The sequence below is a fragment of the Erpetoichthys calabaricus genome, chromosome 14, assembly GCF_900747795.2.
Source record: "Erpetoichthys calabaricus chromosome 14, fErpCal1.3, whole genome shotgun sequence".
Classification (NCBI taxonomy): domain Eukaryota; kingdom Metazoa; phylum Chordata; class Cladistia; order Polypteriformes; family Polypteridae; genus Erpetoichthys; species Erpetoichthys calabaricus.
In genome coordinates this window covers 77,393,866-77,417,984 of record NC_041407.2, presented here as the reverse complement: position 1 = coordinate 77,417,984, position 24,119 = coordinate 77,393,866, and the positions used below count along the sequence as shown (strand labels likewise).

The following is a 24,119-nucleotide window of genomic DNA, read 5'->3' as shown; positions in this document are numbered from 1 at the left end:
CATTACAGCGCAAAAGCTGCTCGGAATGCAGAGCGTGCAATTAAAATGGTTCGGCCCTAACATTGTCATTACGTGCATTTCATCCACTTAAAGGGATGTTTTGTGATTTTAAGCATGCTGCCAGTCACAATAATTAGCTAGTTTTGTAAAACAGCGACAGCCTTCAGAATTATAATCAGTGTTGTCACTTGAAATCAAAGAGTCAGATGTGCTCAAATATAAAACGGTAATCGAACTACAGAACCTGGCAGGCAAATTCACACAATTGGCCATTAGCAAAACTCCCAGGAGAGACAGCAAAAGAGAAAGAGATGGAGAGACAAAGGGGATGCATTTGCTTTACTTTCAGTGACACTCAGCGTTGACCGTTGTTTTACTTTGAATCCACCTGCAAAGTTACCATTGCATAAAAAACAAAGATAATGATGTTTGTTTCAGTTTTGTGGAAGAGAGAAAATGTCATGTAATTGAAAACATTTATTTCTTATCGGGCCGACACAACGTCAAATAAGAGAAGGAGGAGGTAAGAGAATGTAGTTAATCATGACACTGGTAGTCCGGTGAAATAGAGGGACTACTTACAGAATTCATGTCAAGGTTCTCTTTCACCCAGTCCTTGGCTTCCTCGTACTCCTCCTCCAGCCCCATGATGAACAGTGTATCAAGAGAATCCACAATGGAGGCTCCTCGGAGTCCTCCTGAAAGAGAAGAGAGTGGACTTGTGGTCAGCTGGCAGATTAGATTACATTCCATTAGATATTCTTTATCAGTCCAAAAGGAGAAATTCTAATGCCTACCACAGCAAAACATAAAAACGTAAAATGCACAGATGCAACTCAAAGTACAATATTAGACAACAGAATAAAAGCAAAGAAAACAATAAATATGCTAACCATAACCAGTAAACTGAAGTTGGTTTTGTTTTCCTATGGCTTCTGACTGGGTGATGGGAGGAAGCACTGAACTACGTAATGGCAGTAGGCAGAAAGGATCTATGGAGGTTCTTTGTGTTACTTTAAGGAGGTATGAGCCTGTGGCTGAAATTACTCCAAGGTGGCAACCCCCGGAGGGCATGACCAAAATTGTTCATGTTGGTGGCATCCAATTTTGCCACCATCTTCTTTTCCACAACAGTTTCTAGTGTGCCCTGAGTCAGTCCTGTGATTGAACTACTTTACTGATGAACTCAAGTTGCTTCCCCAGGAGACCACCCACGTAAAACAATACACTGGCTACAACAGACTGGTAAAACATTTCCAACAGCTTGCTGGACTCATCAAAGGCCCCGAGTCTCCTCAGGAATTACGTCTGCTCTGGCCCTTCTTATATAGCGTCACTACACTGTCAAACCAGTCCAGTTTGTTGTTCCAGACATACAGGTACTGCACCAGCTTCACTTTCTCTCCTGGATGGTGACAGGTCTTAGGGGCTCTTTAACATGCTCTTAAACTCTTTGTCTTGTTGGCGCTGATCTGCAGGCAGTTCTCACTGCACCACAAGACAATATTACATCAGCATTTCGATATAAGAAAACCCCCCTGCAATGTTCAGCGGACGCAAACACCTTTATCTTGCAGACTATAAACACATCAAGGTGATCCTTCCACAAAATCACGTCAAGGAAGGCCTGCTGCCATAATCCAACAAGGCCTTCGTCTTGCTACATAACCTCAGCACACTGAGTACCGGTATATTGTGCTCATTTCTGCATGCCAGTTATAGTCCAATCCATGCCCACCACCGAGCAATGCATCCCTGGTGTGGCTTTATAATACATGAGAGGCCACATGCCATGAGACAGTCTTGTAGTGCCCAGTAAAGTGACCCTCCCTTGCAGCCACATTCTGGAGTATAATTCAATTTTTTTAATTACTTTTGACTCACACATGAGATCTTCTGTGTGACTATGTTATGTACACAAATAGTTGCATTTTCATTTATTAGCTGGGACGGCACCATGTAGAGAGTGATCTTTCAGACTGCAGTACTTATCAAAATTATTAATAACTTTCTTTCTCTAGCATTTCCTAAAATCTAGTGCCTTGTTCTTACTGCATCACAGTTTATGCCTGGGTTGCCTGCAGATGGTATCGCTCCTTCTTGAACCTGGACACTGATAGTCATGTACCAAGATGGACTACAGCATTGAGGACAAATAAACAACAAGGAGGAGGAGGTTTCTGTTGCAGGTGACACCTCAGCACAACACTGGAACAGTGTGAGATTTTTTACAGTGACTGGAGTGCCAATCCTGCCACCAACCCGCAGGTTTTCTCTGTAAATTGGAGGACCTGCTTGCAGTGCTGGATGCAGATTAAGGGCCTTGCTCAAGGGCCCAACGGAGTAGAGTTACTTCTGGCATTTACGAGATTTGAACTGGCAACCTTTCAATGGTGCAAAATACATTGTGCTTTTTAATTCCTAACACTGCAGTGTCAAGTAAATTGAGCTGTGAAAAATCCATCCATCCATCCATCCATCCATCCATCCATCCATCCATCCATCCATCCATCCATCCATCCTCTTCCGCTTATCCGAGATTGGGTCACTGGGGCAGCAGCTTGAACAGAGATGTCCAGACTTCCCTCTCCCCAGCCACTTCTACTAGCTCTTCCAGGGGAATCCCGAGGCATTCCCAGGCCAGCCGAGAGATATAGTCCCTCTAGCGTGTCCTGGGTCTTCCCCGGGGCCTCCTCCCAGTTAGACGTGCCCGGAACACCTCACCAGGGAGGCGTCCAAGAGGCATCCAGATGCCCGAGCCACCTCATCTGACTCCTCTCGATGTGGAGGAGCTGTGGCTCTACTCTGAGCTCCTCCCGGAAGCCTGAGCTTCTCACCCTATCTTTAAGGGAAAGCCCAGACACCCTGCAGAGGAAACTCATTTCAGCCGCTTGTATTCGCGATCTCGTTCTTTCGGTCACTACCCTCAGCTCATGACTATAGGTAAGGATCGACCGGTAAATTGAGAGCTTTGCCTTACGGCTCAGCTCCTTTAACACCATGACAGACCGATGCAGAGCCTGCATCACCGTGGACACCACAGCGATCTGCCTGTCGTTCTCATGCTCCATTCTTCCCTCACTCGTGAACAAGACCCCAAGATACTTGAACTCCCCCACTTGGGGCAGGATCTCGCTCCCAACCCTGAGAGGGCACTCCATCCTTTCCTGGCTGAGGGCCATGGTCTTGGATTTGGAGGTGCTGATTTCCATCCCAGCCGCTTCACACTCGGCTGTGAAAAATCCTTCTTAAATAAATAAATACAGTAAAAACCAGATCCAATAAAAAACACTGCTCTGTCAGATAGTTGAATATCGAAAATAAACAAAGTCAACAAATAACAGGCTTTTGTCTCTTTTCCAGTGTTCTTTTCTCTCTTCCTCATTTCACTCTGCTCTCCCATCTCCCAGAAGTACTTAACAGGGCAGAGACAATTGTGAAAGTGGTCCTCCTCAACTTCCGGCCTGGTCACCATCCCTTGGTATCCAAAAGGGCGCCGTGAGACCGACTTCTTCTTTCTAACACCTTCATCGGCATCCACAGTTTCCCTAGGAGCTCACGATCTCCGCACGGAGATCCCACTTCTCAGCACGGCTGACCTTCCCAGGACTGCCATTCCCCTTGCTCTCCTGCGGGGCGTCCCTGAGTACACTGCCTCCTCACTACAACACTGGTCTGACCACCTTATCCTGCTCTCTTTTCCCGGTTTATCCTCCTTCTGTATCTTTCTCTCTCATGATCTCTCACTCAGACCCTTCTTTATCCCCAATGGGTGCCAAGTGCACCAAACAGCCTATCAACATCAATGAGGAATTGGCTTAACCAATCATACCCACACATGCAAACAAGATTAACCAATCTCAGCCATCTGACCCTACACATGTGGAGCCTGGGCCACACTCTTTTTATTTAAAAATGCCACACCACCATGGACCCCTTATGTGCTTCGCCTCAACAGTGTGCAGTGCTTTGACTTGTTTTTTGGATTCTTCTTTTGCCTGGTGTTTTTGGAAACCTATGTACTTTCCTGTGCATGATGAACTTGCTAATAAATGACTGCCTCTTTGAAAACTGGTCTCAGGATGACCAGCACACCAGCCAAGACTTGTACTGCCTGCCGCACTTTACATGTTAGTGTGAAACACTGCAGTTCAATGATCTGGCTAGCAGTAAGGGGCTGCGCTTTGGGAGATCCTCCAGACACATACATCAGGGGTCCTGGAGGACCACAGTGGCTGCAGGTTTTCATTCTAACCCTTTTTTTTTAGTTAGTGACCGCCTTTTGTAGCTAATTAACTTTTTTGAATTAATTTTAATTGACTTGTTCTTGAAGACTCAGACCCGTTAATTGTTTCTTTTTCCTTAATTAGCTGCAAAAAAATAATGAGATACAAAATAAGCCAAAACATGACCAGCAAACTGTGTCCATCATACAATATCTGAAAATAAAGAAAGATGAAGGTCTCAGGATTGTTGATCTCTTCAGGTCCCCAAAACATTTTAACAGGGCTCTTAGAAAAGAGAAAATCAACAATTTCAGAAATGTCTGCTATTGCACAATGAGAGCAGCAACAAGCCATGAAATTAAAGAACGGGTCGTCTCCTCATTAAGCAACCAGTTGGAGTGAAATTGGTTGGGGTTTCAGGCCCTGCCTTAGTTGGTCTTCTGTTGGCTTCACATTTCATTTCTGTTTGGGTGCCGTTTAAGGAAAGAAATGAAGCAATTCAGGGGAACGATGAAGAAATTCAGGGGAACAAATCTTAAAAAGGCAATTCAATTAAAATGAATGGAAAAGGAATTAATTAGCCACAAAAACTGGTCACCAATTAAGAAAAGGGTTAGAATGAAAACCTTTAGCCGCTGTGGTCCACCAGGACTGTAGCTGGAGACCCCGTACGTATATGGAGAGATTACAAGCAGAGGATTTTACCAAAAGGTTGACCCAAGAGCTCTATGCTAGCACACTATGCCCCTGTCTATGTGTAACAGGTAATTACTAAGTTTTCAGATACCATTCGATGCAGATGCCTCTTTACTATTTTGACAATAAGAAAATCTAACTTTTCATTGAGGAACAGCTCAGTTTTTAGCAATGCTAGTTCACAGCTCCAGGAGGCTGGGTCTGAATGTAGGCCCAGTCACTATCAGGATGGAGTTTGCATGTTCTCCCCATGTTTATGGGGGCTTTCCTTTGAGTTCTCCAGTACTTCTTTGACATCCCTAACACAGGCGGGCTCAGCGGACAGGTAACTCCAAGTTAATTCAGTCTAAATGAGAGAGTACATCCTGTCCAAGGTGGCTTACAGTCTTGTGCTTGATGCTTAAAACTAGAGTGGATTTGAGAAGATTCCTTTATGTGTTTAAAAAAATTCACGGTATGATAATAAGCAACAATAGTCTGTCAGGTGCTGATATAAAGAAAAGAGGCAGGTGTCTGCCAGGAAAAAATGCCTCCCGGCAAATGCCACCACCACTCTATGAATTTCATTTAAATCAAAACAAATACAGCTTTCAGTGTACTCGTAAACATAAAAATCCATTTTTCTGAATTCTCATTTTCTTCCATAATATGGTCACAGGAAGATGGAGCCAATCCCAGCTGAAAGCATGTGATCTTTAATAATGAAGCACAAAGAGCAGCAGCTTCCCTGGTTAAGAAAAAACAAATGGCTGTGCAGCCATCAAACTCCTCTTAGCAGTGGGTGAAGGTCACCTCTGACCGTGACTACATTCACAAAGAGGACAGCACAAGACAATACGAGCTGGACACAGGTCGATACAAAAACAAATGTGCACAGCAGCAAAATTAATCTATAAAACTGGTGACTCCTTGTGACACCAAAGGAATAAAATAGCTGTCAACACAGAACATTTCTTGGTGGATGCTGATATGCATGCAATTTATTGAACAAGGGTCAGTTAGGCTGCCCTGAACTGTCCACAGCTCTGTTTGACAGAGCAGCACAGGCTCACAATGTCTCATCACATTGGATTTCCTTCTTGCTGACTTAAAAATGAATGCCTACGATGAATATACTGGCCTCTACTGCCAATCAGTGGAACTGCAAGCTGTCCATGGTAACATAACATGACGCCTCCAATAAGCAATACCTACGGTATATATACAAATGAAGACCAAGCATGTTTCTTACAAATTTCAGACATTAATGCTCTTTTCTTTGACAGAGGTTTGGTATAATCTCACTATTATAAAAAAAAAATCTTGTGACGAGACGTGATCTTTGGAAGAGAGATCTTTGGAGCAGAGATCTTTCGAAGAGAGACAGAGACACTTTCACATCCTGCAAGACGGACAACTCACGTCATACTTACAACCTTTGGAAACAAGTCCCGACATACACATGCAGAGCAGGTTAGAGATAATGGAGGTAGGAAAATTTGAAAGTCTCAAAAACATGAGAGTAAAGATCGCATTAGCGCAAACAAACGGGGAAAATATTACTCGGTGAAATAACAGAACACTGAAACGAGATCAGATAGTGTTTGAGGATGTCTCGGGGACAAGAAGGTGTTGTACAGGCTTTTAAACGTTCAAAGCACTGCAAAGGATGCAGATCAGGTGGCACGGCAGGAGCGGCAAGCCAGCAGCTGATCGAGCAAACAGGAGGTTTAAACAACACTGTATTTGTTTCCCATGGTATCACCATTTAAGGGGGAGCAGCCGTGTCTCTTTGGGGTGCGTTCAGCCCTCCTCTTCACAATGAGCTGTAGCGCTGGTGGTGGGGGGGATTGGCAAGCGAAGCGAGCAGGGGGCAAAGCCCCCTAGTGATTACTAAATAATAACAGAGTAGAATAATAGAAAGGAAAAAAAGAACCCTACAGAAACAAAGGAGGACCAACACATTCAGTGTATGGCCTCATAAAAAGGAAAGTGAGAAGTGTGAGATGACTACTTTACGAAGCCAGCTCCAGTGGCACAGGAGGTTTGTAATGTTCCCTTTGATGTGGTAGTGGGATTTAAGTTGAAGTTGAATGGTACACCATAAGCATACAAACAACATTTGAGGGTTGCTGGAGCCGTAGCCTGTTCTGACAGCATCAGGTGAAATAAAAGAACAACTTTTGACAGAGCGCTAGTCTACAGCAGGGCATGCTAATGCACACGCACGCAACACTCCCACACAAGGGCCCAATTTGTAGAAGTTATAGTATCACCGTCACTTATACAGAGTACAGAGAAACTTGAACTTGCATGTCCGACCGAGTGGAATGAACAACAAGAATGTACTAAAAACCATAAAAAGAAATGACACTTAACATCACCCATACGCACACCATAGTGACTCAGCTTCCTGTGTAAATGCATTACTGCAAGAATACTTCAGATAGTGTACCGCATGAAAAGTGTATGAAACGGAGTACATGAAGGGGTCATGTGGAATGACAAAGCTACCATCTGATGTAGAACTTGAAAAATAACAGCACTGGTGTCGTGCTGTAGGGCAGGGGTCCCCAACTTCGGTCCTGGAGGGCCGTAGTGGCTGCACCTTTTCAATCTAACCCTTTTTTTAATTAGTGACCTGTTTTTGCTGCTAATTAACTCCTTTTGAATTATTTTTAATTGACTTGTTTTTTAAGATTTGCTCCCCTGAATTTCTTCATCATTCCTCTGAGTGGCTTAATTTCTTTCCTTAAATGGCACCCAAACAGAAATGAAATGTGAAGCCAACAGAAGACCAACTAAGTCAGGGCCTCAAACTCCAGCCAGTTGAATAATTAAGGGTCCGAGTCTTAATGTTAATTAAACTCGTTCTTTAATTTCATGGCTTGTTGCTGCTCTCATTGTGTAATAGCAGACATTTCTGAAATTGTTGATTTTCTCTTTTCTAAGAGCAGAGTTAAAATGTTTTGGGTGACCTGAGAAGATTGACATTCCTGAGACCTTCACCTTTCTTTATTTTCAGATGTTGTGTGATGGACACAGTTGTTTTGGTTCATTTTATATCTCATTATTGTTTGGCTGTTAATTAAGGAAAAAGAAACAATTAAGGGGTCTGAGTCTTCAAGAGCAAATCAATTAAAATCAATTCAAAGGAAGCTAATTAGCAGCAAAAACAGGTCACTAATTAAGAAAAAGGTTAGAATGAAAACCTGCAGCCACTGCGGCCCTCCAGGACTGGAGTTGGGGACCCCTGCTTTAGGGTCTCAACCCTGGCTTCACTGTACTTTCATTTTCTGCAATGTTTTTGTTATTCTATAAATATCATTATTGTGCACGTTATGTCACTGTGTGGAGGGGACTCTGTCACTGCAGACTGAAATCCCATTTTCTATATGTTAAAGCGATTAACATTTAGCAGTAAAAAGATGCGGGTGCACAGTGTTTTCTGTGTTAATAATTATTAAAGAGGTGGAATTATTAAGTGTTATGTGTTATATTCATTCACCTTTCTATTGTAAGCCCGCTTTTTTGTATTTTGTGAGGATATCTTGTTTATAACTGACAAGCATCATTTTTTTAGCTTTGCTCCATGAATAGCGTCACTTTGTGGTCCTAATCAGGTCAACATTGTGAGGAGCTCAGAGGTGCTGATCTTCGGTAAAGTGAGGGCTATTTGTGTGAGTGTTTGGGGGGGGGGGGGGGGGCTTTGTGTTAAATAAGGTATTGGGGTTGATGGTAATTAAATATGTCTGGTTATTTAGGAAGAATTATTACTGAATGGTGTTAAAGTCTGTTTATTTTATAAGTGTTATAAAGTATAACAAATTAAGGAAATGTTAGTCAGTCAGTCATTGTCTAACCTGCTTAGTCCTGAACAGGGTCACAGGGGGTGCTGGAGCCTATCCCAGCTAGCATAGGAGACAAGGCAGCGAACAAACTCTGGACAGAGCGCAGTCCATCGCAGGGTGAACACACACACACACACACACACACACAAACACACACACACACAAAGGCCACTTTAGGATCGCCAATTCACCTAACCTGCATGTCTTTGGACTGTGGGAGGAAACCTGCACAGGCACAGGAAGTTAAGTAAATGTGATTTCTTTTAATTATTTTGTTAATGTTCATCCATGATAGATAGATAGATAGATAGATAGATAGATAGATAGATAGATAGATAGATAGATAGATAGATAGATAGATAGATAGATAGATAGATAGATAGATAGATAGATAGATAGATAGATAGATAGATAGATAGATAGATAGATAGATAGATAGATAGATAGATAGATAGATACTTTATTAATCCCAAGGGAAATTCACATACTCCAGCAGCAGCATACCGATACAAAAAATTATTGAGTGGAGGTGTGATTTCTGAATACAGTCATGCGCCAACTTTCACTTCCAATTGGGACAGGCCATGTGGCCGTATGTCAAACTGGCAGTATGCTGGCCACAAAGTGTACAAGTCATTGCAACTAAGGCTCTGTGGGTCTGGTGTGTGTCACCAGTAATATTTTAACCGCCTGTATGGAATAGCACAAAGCGATTTTCGAGTCTCAGCGGCCTTTTATTAGGGTGCTGCGCAGCTTTTTTGAATGTCCCCGCACATCAGATCGGAAGTGATGTGGATCTAAAACTCCTAGTTGATCGTGTGTCAGCGCTTAGCGGCAATCAATCGATACTTCATGGGGGACCCCTCCATGGTCGTTGTTCATGTGTTAGTGGTTTGTGGTGTTCGTTACATTGCGGGTAAATCTTAGCATTCATTTATTGGTGCTTTGCAGCGATCGATCGTTACTTCATGGAGGAAATTGTGTAGTGTAGTGGGACTTACGAAATCCATTTGTAAAAGGAAACAATAACAATAATAATGCATTTTGTTTATATAGCACCTTTCCCATAACAGCTCATCTATTATTCACACCCGCTTATCAGTAAAAAAAAAGTGTAGAAAGAACATTGGCTGTATGTACAAATGTTCTCAACTCGGTAGCCCATAAATCAGTGCATGACTGTATATGTAATAAAGAAGAACAGATGAACAGCAGATAGTCATATTGGTAAGACTGTGTATGGAAGATTAATGTGACTGTGCCATATCATCAAAATTTGAGAGCGTGTTCAGCTGAACCCATGACACACTGATGATGTTTTTTTGTCCTTTTTTATGTTATGTTCTGGATACTGTTTTATTTAATAAATTATCTACTGATATATGGATTGAGTTTTTTGCCTTTTCTCCCACATAAAGTTTCAGGGAGTTGGGCCATTGTGACATCACAGCTAGAGAACATACAGTATATTCCAGGCAGACAGGAGGTGGGTTTCTGCCCACACCATTCAGGAGGACATCAACCTGGAGTTATCTCTCAGAATATTAGCAAAAAGTACAGGATGAGCTGCAGCATTTAATTATTTGGTGACTTACAACATTTGAGATACATGCTCCCAAATGGAGCACAGGCAGCTCAGGTGACTTTTTCAGGGTCACACAGCGTCAGTAGTGGGATTTGAACACATAACCTCATGGTCTGAAGTCCAAAGCCTTAACCACTACACCACACTGCCTACCCTACCCAGTACAGTATGTCCCACTGCACTGTCTGATAAGCCATCAGCACACACTCTTGACTGGAACATTGTCTGGCTAAGAAAGTCTTTAAAACAATGAACAACATTTCTACTCACACTCTTTTTTAATTAATTCATTTATGGGACAACAGGGGTGAAGAATGCAGCAGACTGGAGAGAGCAGCATAATCACTGGGGACACAAGAACTCCCTGTCCGAGATCTCAAAACCATACTGAGATTATTTATGAGCTGCAATAATGTTCATTAATGGTCCCACAGGTACCTGAATAATTTAAAAAGACACTCCACATATTCAAAACTCAAACAAGAGTGGCCTACAGCTCAAAAAGTACTTCAAGCCTCAGCTAACTGTATTCGATGAAAAATTCAGAAATAAGGCAGAAGCAGACATCCTATAAGGGTAAATCAGCAAACACAGGCACATGGGAATGATGTTGAGACATCTAAACAAGAAGGCCGCTAGCCTTTCTGACCACATAAGAGACACAATAGGTTTGGTTTGTGATGGAGTCCTGAAGTTGGAACACCCTTACTGTGCAGTAGGTTAGGAAGGTTCATTCTGATGAGGAATTTAGCAAAGGACTCTTTAATGATGCATTACACTCATCCACTTTTAAAAATAAAGGTGAACACATACAGGGTGGCACAATGGCAAGCACCTCATCTCTCGATGGAGAAGAAGCCCCAGGTTTCCATCTGCTCATCAATATTCTGATTACTCTTCCTGCTTGTCATGGTCAGGGGGAGTTGCAGTCCTTCCAAAATCAATGTGCACCCAGGATGAGGTATGATTTGTACAGTTATACCTTCACAGTCACTTGCATGTGGTAAAGTTTTTATCTGCACCACTGACTAATTATCACAAAAACAATGACTGCATAATCCAAGGGCTTCTCACATCATAATTTCAATTACGTCGACTAATTAACAGCTAATTGGAACATGAGAAAAACTCTTTGAAAATACTTAATGTCAAGATAGTTTGGTGAAATATAATAAGTGATCATTGAATAAATCATTGATAGATTTTTGTTTCCCTATATTCACATATTTGCGGACACAATGCTTACAAAGATTAGGAGTCGGGTGGAGAACTCTGTTCCTTGGTGCAGACAGAATTTCCTGCAGCTTAACATCTGCAAAACCAAGGAACTGATTGTTGAGTTTTTTCATACCAAAGATGACGACAACTTAAGGGCTTATTTGATGGTAATTACCCTTCAAACCAGGTACTGGCACTGTCGCTTTCTCTCTTCCTCCCACTGCAAAATGGATGATTGACAACCAGATCACCAATGACATCACTTCAGTCTTTTGCACTCCTGAACCCACCTGTTCTGTCAGTGAACTGGCAGGTAAACATTTGAGCAAAAAACGGGAGATGTATGTAAAAAAAAAAAAAAAAACTAAACAATAAAACGATATAAAGCTAAACGAAAGTCCAATGCGAGAGACAATAATCGTGGTTGAGAGAACAAGAGGGTCGAAAGTGAAAATACATGCAAGAAAAGAGCACGAAGATAAACTCTGAATACTTCACAGATTTGGTATCTGCAGATCGGATAAGGATTTGCACTCATAGCTGTCCTTTCATCCCTTTGTGTCCAGACCTCAGAGGCCATGCTCCTAGCACCACTGGAAGCGAACCTAATGATGGAAGTAAACACTGGCAGCCTTGGAGGACCCAAAATCATATCAAATCATGACACCACATCTTCCTCCCCGGAGCATTGAAAACTGGCTCCGACACCATCTTGGGGCAGTCATTTTGTGACTCGCATATGAAGAACACTAATTCTTGTTTTCTTTGTTCATTTCAATCTTGTAATTATTTGGGGATCACTTAGGTGCCCCAAACCTGCATAAACTATTTGTGTCATTTCTAAAACATATTCTACACCCCTGTGGTGGCCTGTGCGAATTACTATGGGGGGGGGGTTATGTGCTGGGCCAGTAAAAAAAGCCAAATGAAATCCACTGTGATTCACTGTGAGAGACAAAGCTATGGTGTTTGTCTACTCGAATGAATAAGCCAAGATTGCTCAACTGCTAATATGTGGTTCTACTGTCCAATCAATACTTAAATAAGTTGAGCTGTTCGCTGAGGTGACACAACTTCGCCAAATCTTTTTACAGTGCCTCTAGAAAGAAATTTCTTGAAGAAATTTTCAAAGAACTCACTTGGAAAAATAGAGTCAACAACATCAATGGCAAGAAACTTGCTTACCTACAGTTTGCTAATGACATTGTGATCGTCACTTGTAAAGTCAAGAATACACAATGGTGTCTGCGCGATTCTGATGAAGAAAGAATAGCGGTAGGCTTGGGGATCAACAGAAATAAAACGCAGTGCATGTGTGATCCTTTCTGCCCAAATAGAGAGGTAAGACAATGGGCTGACTTGATTAAAGACATCAGTTCATACACCTACCTCGGTCAAGTGATTACCTCCACACACAGTCGAATGAGAGAGAATGTGCCGGAAAATTACAACATGACTTATTTTAAACTGCATAAAGCTAATATTACAAGAGATCAAACTCACCAAAGCAAGAGTAATAATGAATATGCCATGGTTTTACCATCGATGATATACAATTGCTTGGCATGTGTTCTCAGCAAAACATATGGGAAGAAGCTTTGCGTCATATACAGTGCAAAGTAAATACAAACGCTGAAAATATAGCTCAGAGACAGTATTGCAAACTAGGAAATTCAGCATTTAACTGGCTTCAAAGACATTACCACAGCAGCATTAAAACAAAAGTACGAATGGGCAGGTGATACGCATGTCTGATGACAGATGGAAAATGACATTCTGGTAGCCCTACAGCTTCATGCAGCCAATTGCCAGACCTCCAATGTGATGGTGAAATAGACTGCAGAAAGACCTCATGCCTAGCTGGAACATCCTAGCAAAGGACCAATTAAAATATCAACAACTGTTGGCCTACTTGCTTCAGACAGTGAACCCATTGGATAAAGCAGATTTTAATTGGATTTGGAATCAGGAGATGAAGTGTAACCCGAATAACAAGCTGAGAGTCATAACTGGATGTCAAGAAACTAATTAGAAATACAAGTAACAAAAATCGCAGTCAAGTAGCAGGGCTGAAAATTCGAAAACCAAGAAACATACACAAAACCAGAGCCAAAAAAATTAATCTTAAATTAGAACCAAGAAACAAAACTGTAATTCATTAACCAGAATTTTTCAAAATAACAAAATGGTAACAGATTTAAGGATGGGCTGAATCCAATCTTGAGCATCAGGAAGTGCACAATGCTGACCTTTATACCCTTAACCAGGTAATGTCATGCCCTGCACGCTTGCGGTTGACCTTATTTAGCAACAGCATAGCAACTGTCAACAAACAACCCTCAAAATGATGGCGCTAATAAGAAAAACAACACCCTTGAACATGCAAAATGCATCAAGTAAATGTGACCACAAGACCCTGACTTCTAAACCTTCTTACTGAAGTATCACTGACTTCTTGAGGAGAAGGGGAAATGGAATTGTACTATTGATTGGGAAAAAATTGTAAACAATATTTAAATAAGATGGTAACAGAAGGCAGCTATCACATGGTTTAACAACACATTGCTCTTTCCCAATCCACTAGATCTGCAATCAGTCTGCTTTGATAGACCAAGACCTTTACTTATTCTGTTAAAACATAAGCTGCAAAGACTGACAGAAACATGTGGAAAAGATTTCTTGTTATCAGATGTGCTGCAATCCAGTACTTCATCAGAATGTAATCATATGTATGCTTGGAGTAGATCTATTTGGATGTCACCCAGAACAACAAAATTTCATTTTTTTAATACTCAGAAACTTAAACGAGGAAAATTGTGTGCCGCCATCTTAAATAGTGACCGCACAACAATGTCCTACATTCAAGGTTTTTAATTCTTGGATCACAATCAAGTCCAACAACAAACAGTCTAAAATGGGGTTGCCCACAAAAAATAAAATGGTGTTGTGTTAAATAAAAAAGTAACATAATGTATGTTAATAACAGATGGAAAAATGACAGAAAGACTGAACATAATAACAGAACTGAGAACTTCATATACAGAAATCCCCCACGGGAAGTACACATTTCTTATGGAGAAAATGGACATCACATTGCTAGCAAAAAGGAAAAGAGAAGAGGACAGGCATTGGTCCAATACAGATGCAAAATTACTATTCCCATGAGCCTGAAAATTATTAACACAAATTAAAGAAGCAAAGGTCAAGCATCGCCAGAAATATAAGCCTTTAAATGTTCAGTCCAATGACCTCCCCATTGGGCCAGATATTAAAGTCTTATCAGTAATTCTGGGTGTGATTTGGAGGTGTAAATAAATTAGAAATGGGATTTGCAGGTGCATACAGGTGTGCAGATAAGGGGAACTGAGTACACACACATGCATGCTACTCACTGATCCTTGTTAAGCCCCCAGTAGATACCCACTGCATCAGCTGAAATTGAATATTTATAACCACTCCGGCCACACAATTCTCACGTCACATTGCCGAACAAACATGAGGAAAGTAACTATGGGCAAACCACCTCTCGGCACAGCGACCACATCACAATTCTATGTTGGCCTGCTTTGAATAATATTGTTGCTTCCAAAGTTCCTGCACCTGGACTCAAAACCAAGCATGCAAACTGACTTGACACTTACAGTATTTCACAAGATCCTTCACTTAGACGTAACAATCAGCATTCCTGACAGACAACCCCTGGAGTGCGGGCACTTTACAGTGTTCCACGCAAGTCAGAGAGCCTTATAGAGCCATTGAACTGACAGTGTGTATGCAGGTGGCACACTGCATAATGAAAGTAATGATCTTTGATGTCCAGCTGATGGCTGACATATTTAAAATGAAAAGCAGCTTCTGTTCTGAGTCCCATATATATCACAGGTGAAGTCTTACTAGAGTCCAGTTTAGGATTTGAGACTCTGAGTTCACATTAACCTTGGATGTTAACTTTTCTGATCACCATGCCAATCTATATATCTAGAAGGTATATAAATATGTCTCATTCATTTTCTCTCACTCTCTCTTTATATGTGCACATATATATAATCAAGGTGATACAGAGTGGAGACATGTTGCATGTTAATTCGCAAATTCAAGTAAAAATTTCACTGTACTCTGTACATTTGACCAGAATGACCCTATTAACCTTAAATAACCCTAACATACTGTATATATGTGAACAAGTCAATAATTATCTGCACTTCTATGATTATTTTGTTTGCATTTCCAATACAGGTTTCCCCATGCACAAGTCGAAATATGGTATATCTATGTTCACAGTACTAAAGCTTTGACTTTGATCAGTCAGTTTCTCTTGTCTTCAGGTGGAGTAACCAAGGCCACTTCACTCTCCATTTGCACCAAAGAGGAGCAGCGAGCAGTGATCCACTTTTTTACAGGCTGAATACATAACTAGGATGAAAATAAATCTATACAATGCTTTCAGATAGATAGATAGATAGATAGATAGATAGATAGATAGATAGATAGATAGATAGATAGATAGATAGATAGATAGATAGATAGATAGATAGATAGATAGATAGATAGATAGATAGATAGATAGATAGATAGATAGATAGATAGATAGATACTTTATTAATCCCAATGGGAAATTCAGCACAATTTCAGCACAATATGGAGACAGTGTTTCATCATGTCAGAGTCTTTATAAATGGAATGAGAAGTTCAAGAATTTTCAGACAAGTGTCAAGCACAAAAATGGTGCAAGACACTTCTCCACAGCCACTACCGACAATAACACTGAGCAAGTCCGTACCCTGATTCTGACAAAATTGAGATGGATTTCAAGCCCCTGGTACATTTCTGGCAAGCAGATCACTGCTCACTACTCTTCTTTATTACACATGTTGAGGGCAGTGGCCATATTTACTCCTAGAAAGCATCATCAGAGACTGATCAACGTTAAAACTTTACCACTGTGGTCACAGAGGTAACATTTTTCCCACATGTGCACTGGGAGAGCTAAAAGAAAATGATCACAAAAGTACACATAATTACTGACTTACCCACTTAGACAGATACACAGACAGACAAATAGATATGAAAGGCGCGATAGATAGATAGATAGATAGATAGATAGATAGATAGATAGATAGATAGATAGATAGATAGATAGATAGATAGATAGATAGATAGATAGATAGTAACACTTTTTTAATTCCATTCAAAAAGTGAAACTTGTATATTAGATTCATTCATTACACACAGACTGATGTGTTTCAAATGTTTATTTCTTTTAATTTTGATGATTATAACTGACAACTAATGAAAGTCCCAAATTCAGTATCTCGGAAAATTAGAATATTGTGAAAAGGTTCAATATTAAAGACACCTGGTGCCACACTCTAATCAGCTAATTAACTCAAAACACCTGCAAAAGCCTTTAAATGGTCTCTCAGTCGAGTTCTGTAGGCTACACAATCATGGGGAAGACTGCTGACTTGACAGTTGTCCAAAAGACGACCATTGACACCTTGCACAAGGAGGGCAAGACACAAAAGGTCATTGCTAAAGAGGCTGGCTGTTCACAGAGCTCTGTGTCCAAGCACATTAATAGAGAGGCGAAGGGAAGGACAAGATGTGGTAGAAAAAAGTGTACAAGCAATAGGGATAACCACACCCTGGAGAGGATTGTGAAACAAAACCCATTCAAAAATGTGGGGGAGATTCACAAAGAGTGGACTGGCAGCTGGAGTCAGTGCTTCAAGAACCACCACGCACAGACGTATGCAAGACATGGGTTTCAGCTGTCGCATTCCTTGTGTCAAGCCACTCTTGAACAAGAGACAGCGTCAGAAGCGTCTCGCCTTTGGACTGCTGCTGAGTGGTCCAAAGTTATGTTCTCTGAAGAAAGTAAATTTTGCATTTCCTTTAGAAATCAAGGCCCCAGAGTCTGGAGAAAGAGAGGAGAGGCACAGAATCCACATTGCGTGAGGTCCAGTGTAAAGTTTCCACGGTCAGTGATGGTTTGGGGTGCCATGTCACCTGCTGGTGTTGGTCCATTGTGTTTTCTGAGGTCCAAGGTCAACGCAGCCGTCTACCAGGAAGTTTTAGAGCACTTCATGCTTCCTGCTGCTGACGAACTTTATGGAGATGCAGATTTCATTTTCCAACAGGACCTGGCATCTGCACACAGTGCCAAATCTACCAGTACCTGGTTTAAGGACCATGGTATCCCTGTTCTTGATTGGCCAGCAAACTTGCCTGACCTTAACCCCATAGAAAATCTATGGGGTATTGTGAAGAGGAAGATGCAATACACCAGACCCAACAATTCAGAAGAGCTGAAGGCCACTATCAGAGCAACATGGGCTCTCATAACACCTGAGCAGTGCCACAGACTGATCGACTCCATGCCACGCCGCATTGCTGCAGTAATCCAGGCCAAAGGAGCCCCAACTAAATATTGAGTGCTGTACATGCTCATAGTTTTCATGTTCATACCTTTCAGTTGGCCAACATTTCTAAAAATCCTTTTTTTGCATTGGTCTTAATTGATATTCTAATTTTCCGAGATACTGAATTTGGGACTTTCATTAGTTGTCAGTTATAATCATCAAAATTAAAAGAAATAAACATTTGAAATACATCAGTCTGTGTGTAATGAATGAATCTAATATACAAGTTTCACTTTTTGAATGGAATTACTGAAATAAATCAACTTTGTCATGATATTCTAATTTTATGACCAGCACCTGTAGATAGATAGATAGATAGATAGATAGATAGATAGATAGATAGATAGATAGATAGATAGATAGATAGATAGATAGATAGATAGAAGGACTAGCCAGCGTCCCTGCCAGGATGGTTCTGGCACTCTTGCCTGGCCAGGATGCCAAGGGAAAGGAAGGTGAGTGGGGAAGAGGATATGGGTGTGCCAGGAAATGGAAACAGAAAGACAGTGACCTTAGTCAATTGTTTAAAATACAACATATAACCTGGTCAGCCCAAAATGCCATTTTTTGGTCAAAACACATTTAGAGCGAAGTGTTACATATTGCTCTTTATTTCTACCGAAACTGCCGTTATTTGCTTTTGTTTTGGCAGACCATGCAACAAATCAACAGAGATCTCACTTTTTTCTGAACAGTCCAACCAGAACCCCTCATGAAAACACCAAAGTGGGCAGGTGAAAAGTCAAAATTCAGAGGCCATGTAGTCTGACAGCACGTGAATGCAGAATTAGTACTGAAAGTCAATGGCCGAAGTGGTGCAGGTGATGCTCAGCTTAACACTCTGAACTAAATAAAGAGGTAATCAACACTGCACTGTCTTGTATAAAGTGAAATCATTTAGTTCAAACACTGTCTCAACTAACTGGTCTTCCTTTTTCAAAACACAGCAAGGCCACACAAGAACATTTGAATCTGCACTACCCTTTGATGGTGACCAACGTTTCATGCAGAGCAGTTTCATGTTGAGCAGTGAGCCCACTGGATTTTACATTATAGACTACATGCTCACAGTCTGCTTCCTGGAGGGCCTGTGAACCAAGGCGCAACTTTACGCACTAGGCTGCATCTCACAGACTTTCAGGCCCGTCACAAATGCTCTCTCAGGCCGCACCGCCCTGTCTTATTGATTGTGGTTAACAACATTGCCTGTGTGCTTAATGGGATTATTAAAGTTACTGAGTCCCAAAGCTCTATTGACTGCTCTTTGGTACTGTCATCTCAGCATCTGCGCAGGGCTCTGCCTGCTATTGTCTTTCTTCAGGAATCTGCCGTGTCTTAAAAGTGAGCTTTAGAAAAATCAACAGCGAGATCCATTTGCAATCCTCCAGAGGGGGTCTGCGGCCTCGCTTGGATGCTCAGTTCTAAAACATTATGAAGGAAAAAAAAAACTCTACTGTGCACGTCCCTAGCATTCACCTGAAAGAGACTGGCGCCTCCTGAGAAGGTGACCTAGAAATACACAACAGCAAGTCGTTGCCTCTGTGACATGTCATCTCCCTTCAAACAGACGACAGCCTTCCAGGGAGTCAGACTAAAGCCAATGCTCCACTTTAAAGAGCCAAAGAGATACCAGTTGGTTTTCTTTCATTCTGATCGGTCCACTTAATCCACACAGAGACATGCAGATGGAAACAGGTTCTATCAGATGAATGCTTATCACTCATTTACAGAAGATGGCTGTACCAGGACATGTTCCACGTTAATGATATGACCCTACGGCTTGTCTGAGGCAAGTGGGAATCAGAAGGCTGACAACCCAAAAAAGCCATTTATGAGCTGCTTGTAATGTTTCTTCAGCCAGGACATCCTAGAAGAAGGTGTAATAAAAATTAACATCCCAGTGTTTATGTGTGACGTACTGTGTTGTGCATTTAACTGAATTTTAATACACTCGTATTGATCATGGCACCAGGGAGTGGCGATGTGTTACATGTTTGTCAGACATGGAAGTAAGAATTTCACTTTACTCTGTACACATGATAATAATGATAACAATGCATCTTATTTATATAGCGCCTTTCCCGTGCTTAAAGCACTTAATACCACCACTACCACTTTGCACATCCACTTTCAGATCCCATTCACTCCAAATGAGGGTCTTAAGAAGCCAGTGTCTAACCCGGCATGTTTTCACCTAAAAGTACTGAGGATAAACTTAGCCAAATATAAATAAAGAATATTCTATTAAAACAGAAGCTTAACTTTTTACTATACTTAATGGTAATACTTTCTGGTTAAAAATAGACTACACATTTTTTGGAAAAAATGCCACTTTCATAAATCAAATTATGCATCAATGAAAAGTCATAAAAAGGAGGCTCAGAACTTTAATAAGATTATTCAATATATTACCAAGACTAGGATTTTACAAAGATATAATACACTCATTTATTTTTTGAGTATTTCATTACATTTTCATTTTTCAGAATCAAGTTATCCAACTCGAGTTCGAGACAAACACTTAACATTCACATCTCCTTTCTGCCTATGACCCCATCTGAGCCTCTTGACTTTGCTACTCCAGCGGCTACAAGGTTAATTTTACTGAATGTTATTCTACCATCACCTATAAATTGGGTCAGGGAGCTTATGCAAGTCTCAAAGCTTGAAAAAATAAAATTTACTCTGCGGGGATCCATTAACAAGATTTACAAAAGTAATTGCCATCATACAGACTCCTATTGGTGGCTTTCCAGCGGGTGCTGAGTGGGTATGACCTTTACAGCTCAATTCACATTCTTATTCCAGATACTCATTTCTGATGCTTTTTATGGGATGGCAAGAAATGGGAGAAACAAGGCGTATTTTTAATATTTCCCAGTTTTCCACTTTTGCATTTAGTCAATTCTATATTTTAAAATTCAAATACATCAATTAAGAAATACATAAATATAAATAGTGTAGTGCACATCAACCTGTTAGTGCCTTTGGTACCTTAAACTGGTACCAGGCTTTAGCGCTATCTAGAAATGGGAGAAGCAAAAAAAATAAATTTTCTTTGTTATTTAAGTTAATTAAAAAAAAAAACTAATTACAGTAGAAAATAACAAAACACACTAAAGTACAAGAGACAGACAGACAGACAGATGTGAAAGGCACTTTATAATAGATAGATAGATAGATAGATAGATAGATAGATAGATAGATAGATAGATAGATAGATAGATAGATAGATAGATAGATAGATAGATAGATAGAGTGGTGAAGTAGTGGCTCTGAGGCTAGGGATCTACACATAATATATGTGTATGTGTATATGTATATATATATATGACAGCAACACTCATAACAATGACAACACAATTACATTGACAATCATGTTACGTTATTTTTAAAATGTTTCCTTTACTTTTTCATAACCTCTTTAACACACTACTTCTCCGCTGCGAAGTGCGGGTATTTTGCTAGTATATATATATATATATATATATATATATATATATATATATATATATATGTATACAGACATATATATATCTATATATATATATACATACATATACACACATACATGCAGTTTCAATAACATAGAAATCAATATAAACAACATTAACATCATTATCATATGAGAATATGAAGTAATATATAAGAAGCACATTTCATATAAATATAAATTATTAAACAGTAAAATCTTCTTCTATAATTTACTACCGTGGCTATTGGTTTGTCTGTCCAGGATTTTAAATCACCTGTAGCTCGCAAACCGTTTCACCTATTGACTTGAAATCTGGTACACATATAGTACGTCACGTCTACTATCCGCTTTATGGGTGATGATTGTATTACTCTTTTTATCTTTATTTTATTTTATTGTAGAATCAACTCCTATCTGCGCACACCAGGGCAGCCGTGGGCGGATGCGTATGGTGTATTCACTCCACGTTATCGTGCATTGCACTGTCACTGGTATTTTGATAAAAGAATTTGAACAACATATAAGAAGCGTATAAATTATTAAACAGTAAAACATTAACATTTAAGAAGTAAAGTTACATTAAGTACTACTGCAGTGCCTTCGGGTATACCTCATTTTTTGTTTGCCCATTACATGCTTAAATGTATACATTTTTTGGTGCACCTACCCGAGAACACGCGACATATAACCGAGCGTGGGAGAAGCATGGATTTTAAACATGCGTTGAGTTCATCTGCTGGTCTCCCTCGTGAAATAACTGGTAATGTATGACTAAAATCTACAGCGAGTAAAACGACATTACCTCCTATTTTTTTTTTTTTTTACGATCTCTGAGATCTTGCTTTTTTCGGTTCAAGGCTTCATAAGCTCTTTTATGTTCTATGGTGTACTTATCCCAAACCATCATCTGTGAATGTTGCAAGACTTTCGCCTTGTATGTAGATCGGGGTAATTACATTCATTGCATTCCTAGTCTGAATCACAATCTGATTGTATGGGTGGTTACCTGGCACTGTAGGGTTGCCGCCCGTCCTTTAAAATAAGGAATCGTCCCGTATTTGAGAATGAAATTGCGCGTCCCGTTTTGAATCAATACGGGACGGGATTTGTCCCGTATTTTTTTTATCAATTTTTTTAAAGCAGCGTCTCATGCAAATCATCCCACACGCATTTTATGAAGATGCCTCCTTTCCTACTTTTGATTGGGTAATACTTGATGTCATCGTTAGTTTGATTGATCTTTTTAACTGTCCAGTGAGGAGGGCGGGTCTTTTAAGTAGAGTCTGCAAACTGTTGGCACTGGGATGTGGCACCCACTGCAGTATGCGTCCCTTATTTTTTTGTATTAAAAGTGGTAACCCTACCTGGCAGGTAACACCTATGTTTGGTCATGAAGTCGTCTAAAATCCGCCACGTGCCCTCTTTTAATTGTGAGAAGCAGATATATATAGCCAAATTAAGTACTGCTTTTAATTTTTTAAGAAGAAAATGAAGCCTTTTTAAATGGATCGAAAATATACCAATAACAATTTGTTAAGGATCTGTTTTTTTGTGAACCTCGCTTTTCACAGCTGTCGCGCTACGGCGTGTGTTTCGTTTATTTGACAGTATGTAGATCGTGGTAATTACATTCATGGCATTCGTTTTCTGAATCACAATCTGACTGTATGGATGGTTACCTGCCAGGTTACACTTGTGGTTGGTCAGGAAGTCGCCTTACATCTGCCACGTGCCCTCTTTGTGTTCCCAGAAGCTGATCATAGAATGGTTGTAATAGTATACTTTCAAATAATGCAAAGAGTATGCGACACGTGTTTCTCCCTAATTCTGGGCTCATCAGGCATACACACTCACTGCATCCCCTCTCGGGAATCGAATCTCTATCGTCAGCGGCAGAGTTGAAGCCCCTAACGTTGTAGTCAGCAAGTCGGCTAACATCCGCCATGTGCCGTCTTTCAGTTGCGAGATGCAGATCATAGAATGGTTGAAACTGTTGCCCCTAAGTTGCGCTACGGTGTGTGGTTCGTTTTTACCTCGTGTCTTCTCATTAAACTTTTATCTCGCGAATATGTTATTGCAATCCGCAGCGGGAGCGTTTCTATAAACTTAATTTAAACTTACGTTTTACACCGTGCTTTGTTTCCCTTATGAACATGCTTATATGCTTCATTCGCTCCCTTCTCAATTGTTTAATGAATTTTTTGTTCTTCGCTGTTTGCGGCTCCTCCTTCATTTGTCCCTACTGCGTTCACAGTCTTTTCATGTGATTACGTGGGAGGAGTGATGACGTGACACTCAACTCCTCCTCCCACGGCCATTGAGCTGCCGTCCATTACAGTATATTGTGAAAAAAGAGGTTCCAGTTATGCCCATTACGCGTTGAATTTCGAAATGAAACCTGCCTAACTTTTGTAAGTAAGCTGTAAGGAATCAGCCTGCCAAATTTCAGCCTTCCACCTACACGGGAAGTTGCAGAATTAGTGATGAGTCAGTCAGTCAGTCAGTCAGTCAGTCAGTCAATCAGTCAGTCAGTCAGTCAGTCAGTCAGTCAGTCAGTCAGTCAGTCAGTGAGGGCTTTGCCTTTTATTAATTAGTATAGATAAAGTCCCAGTTATGAAAAATCTCTCTAATAAATATAAAAAAATCTTGGGACGAGACATGACTTTA

At 40.6% G+C, this 24,119-nt stretch overlaps 1 protein-coding gene across 1 annotated transcript in view; it reads right to left on the bottom strand.

The window, feature by feature from the left end:
- The window catches only part of LOC114664544 (mannosyl-oligosaccharide 1,2-alpha-mannosidase IA), a 560,924-nt gene that overhangs the window by 245,637 nt on the left and 291,168 nt on the right, over positions 1-24,119 (bottom strand). The window contains 1 exon segment of the mRNA XM_028818706.2: positions 583-698. Within this exon segment, the coding sequence (XP_028674539.1) occupies positions 583-698 (116 nt within the window).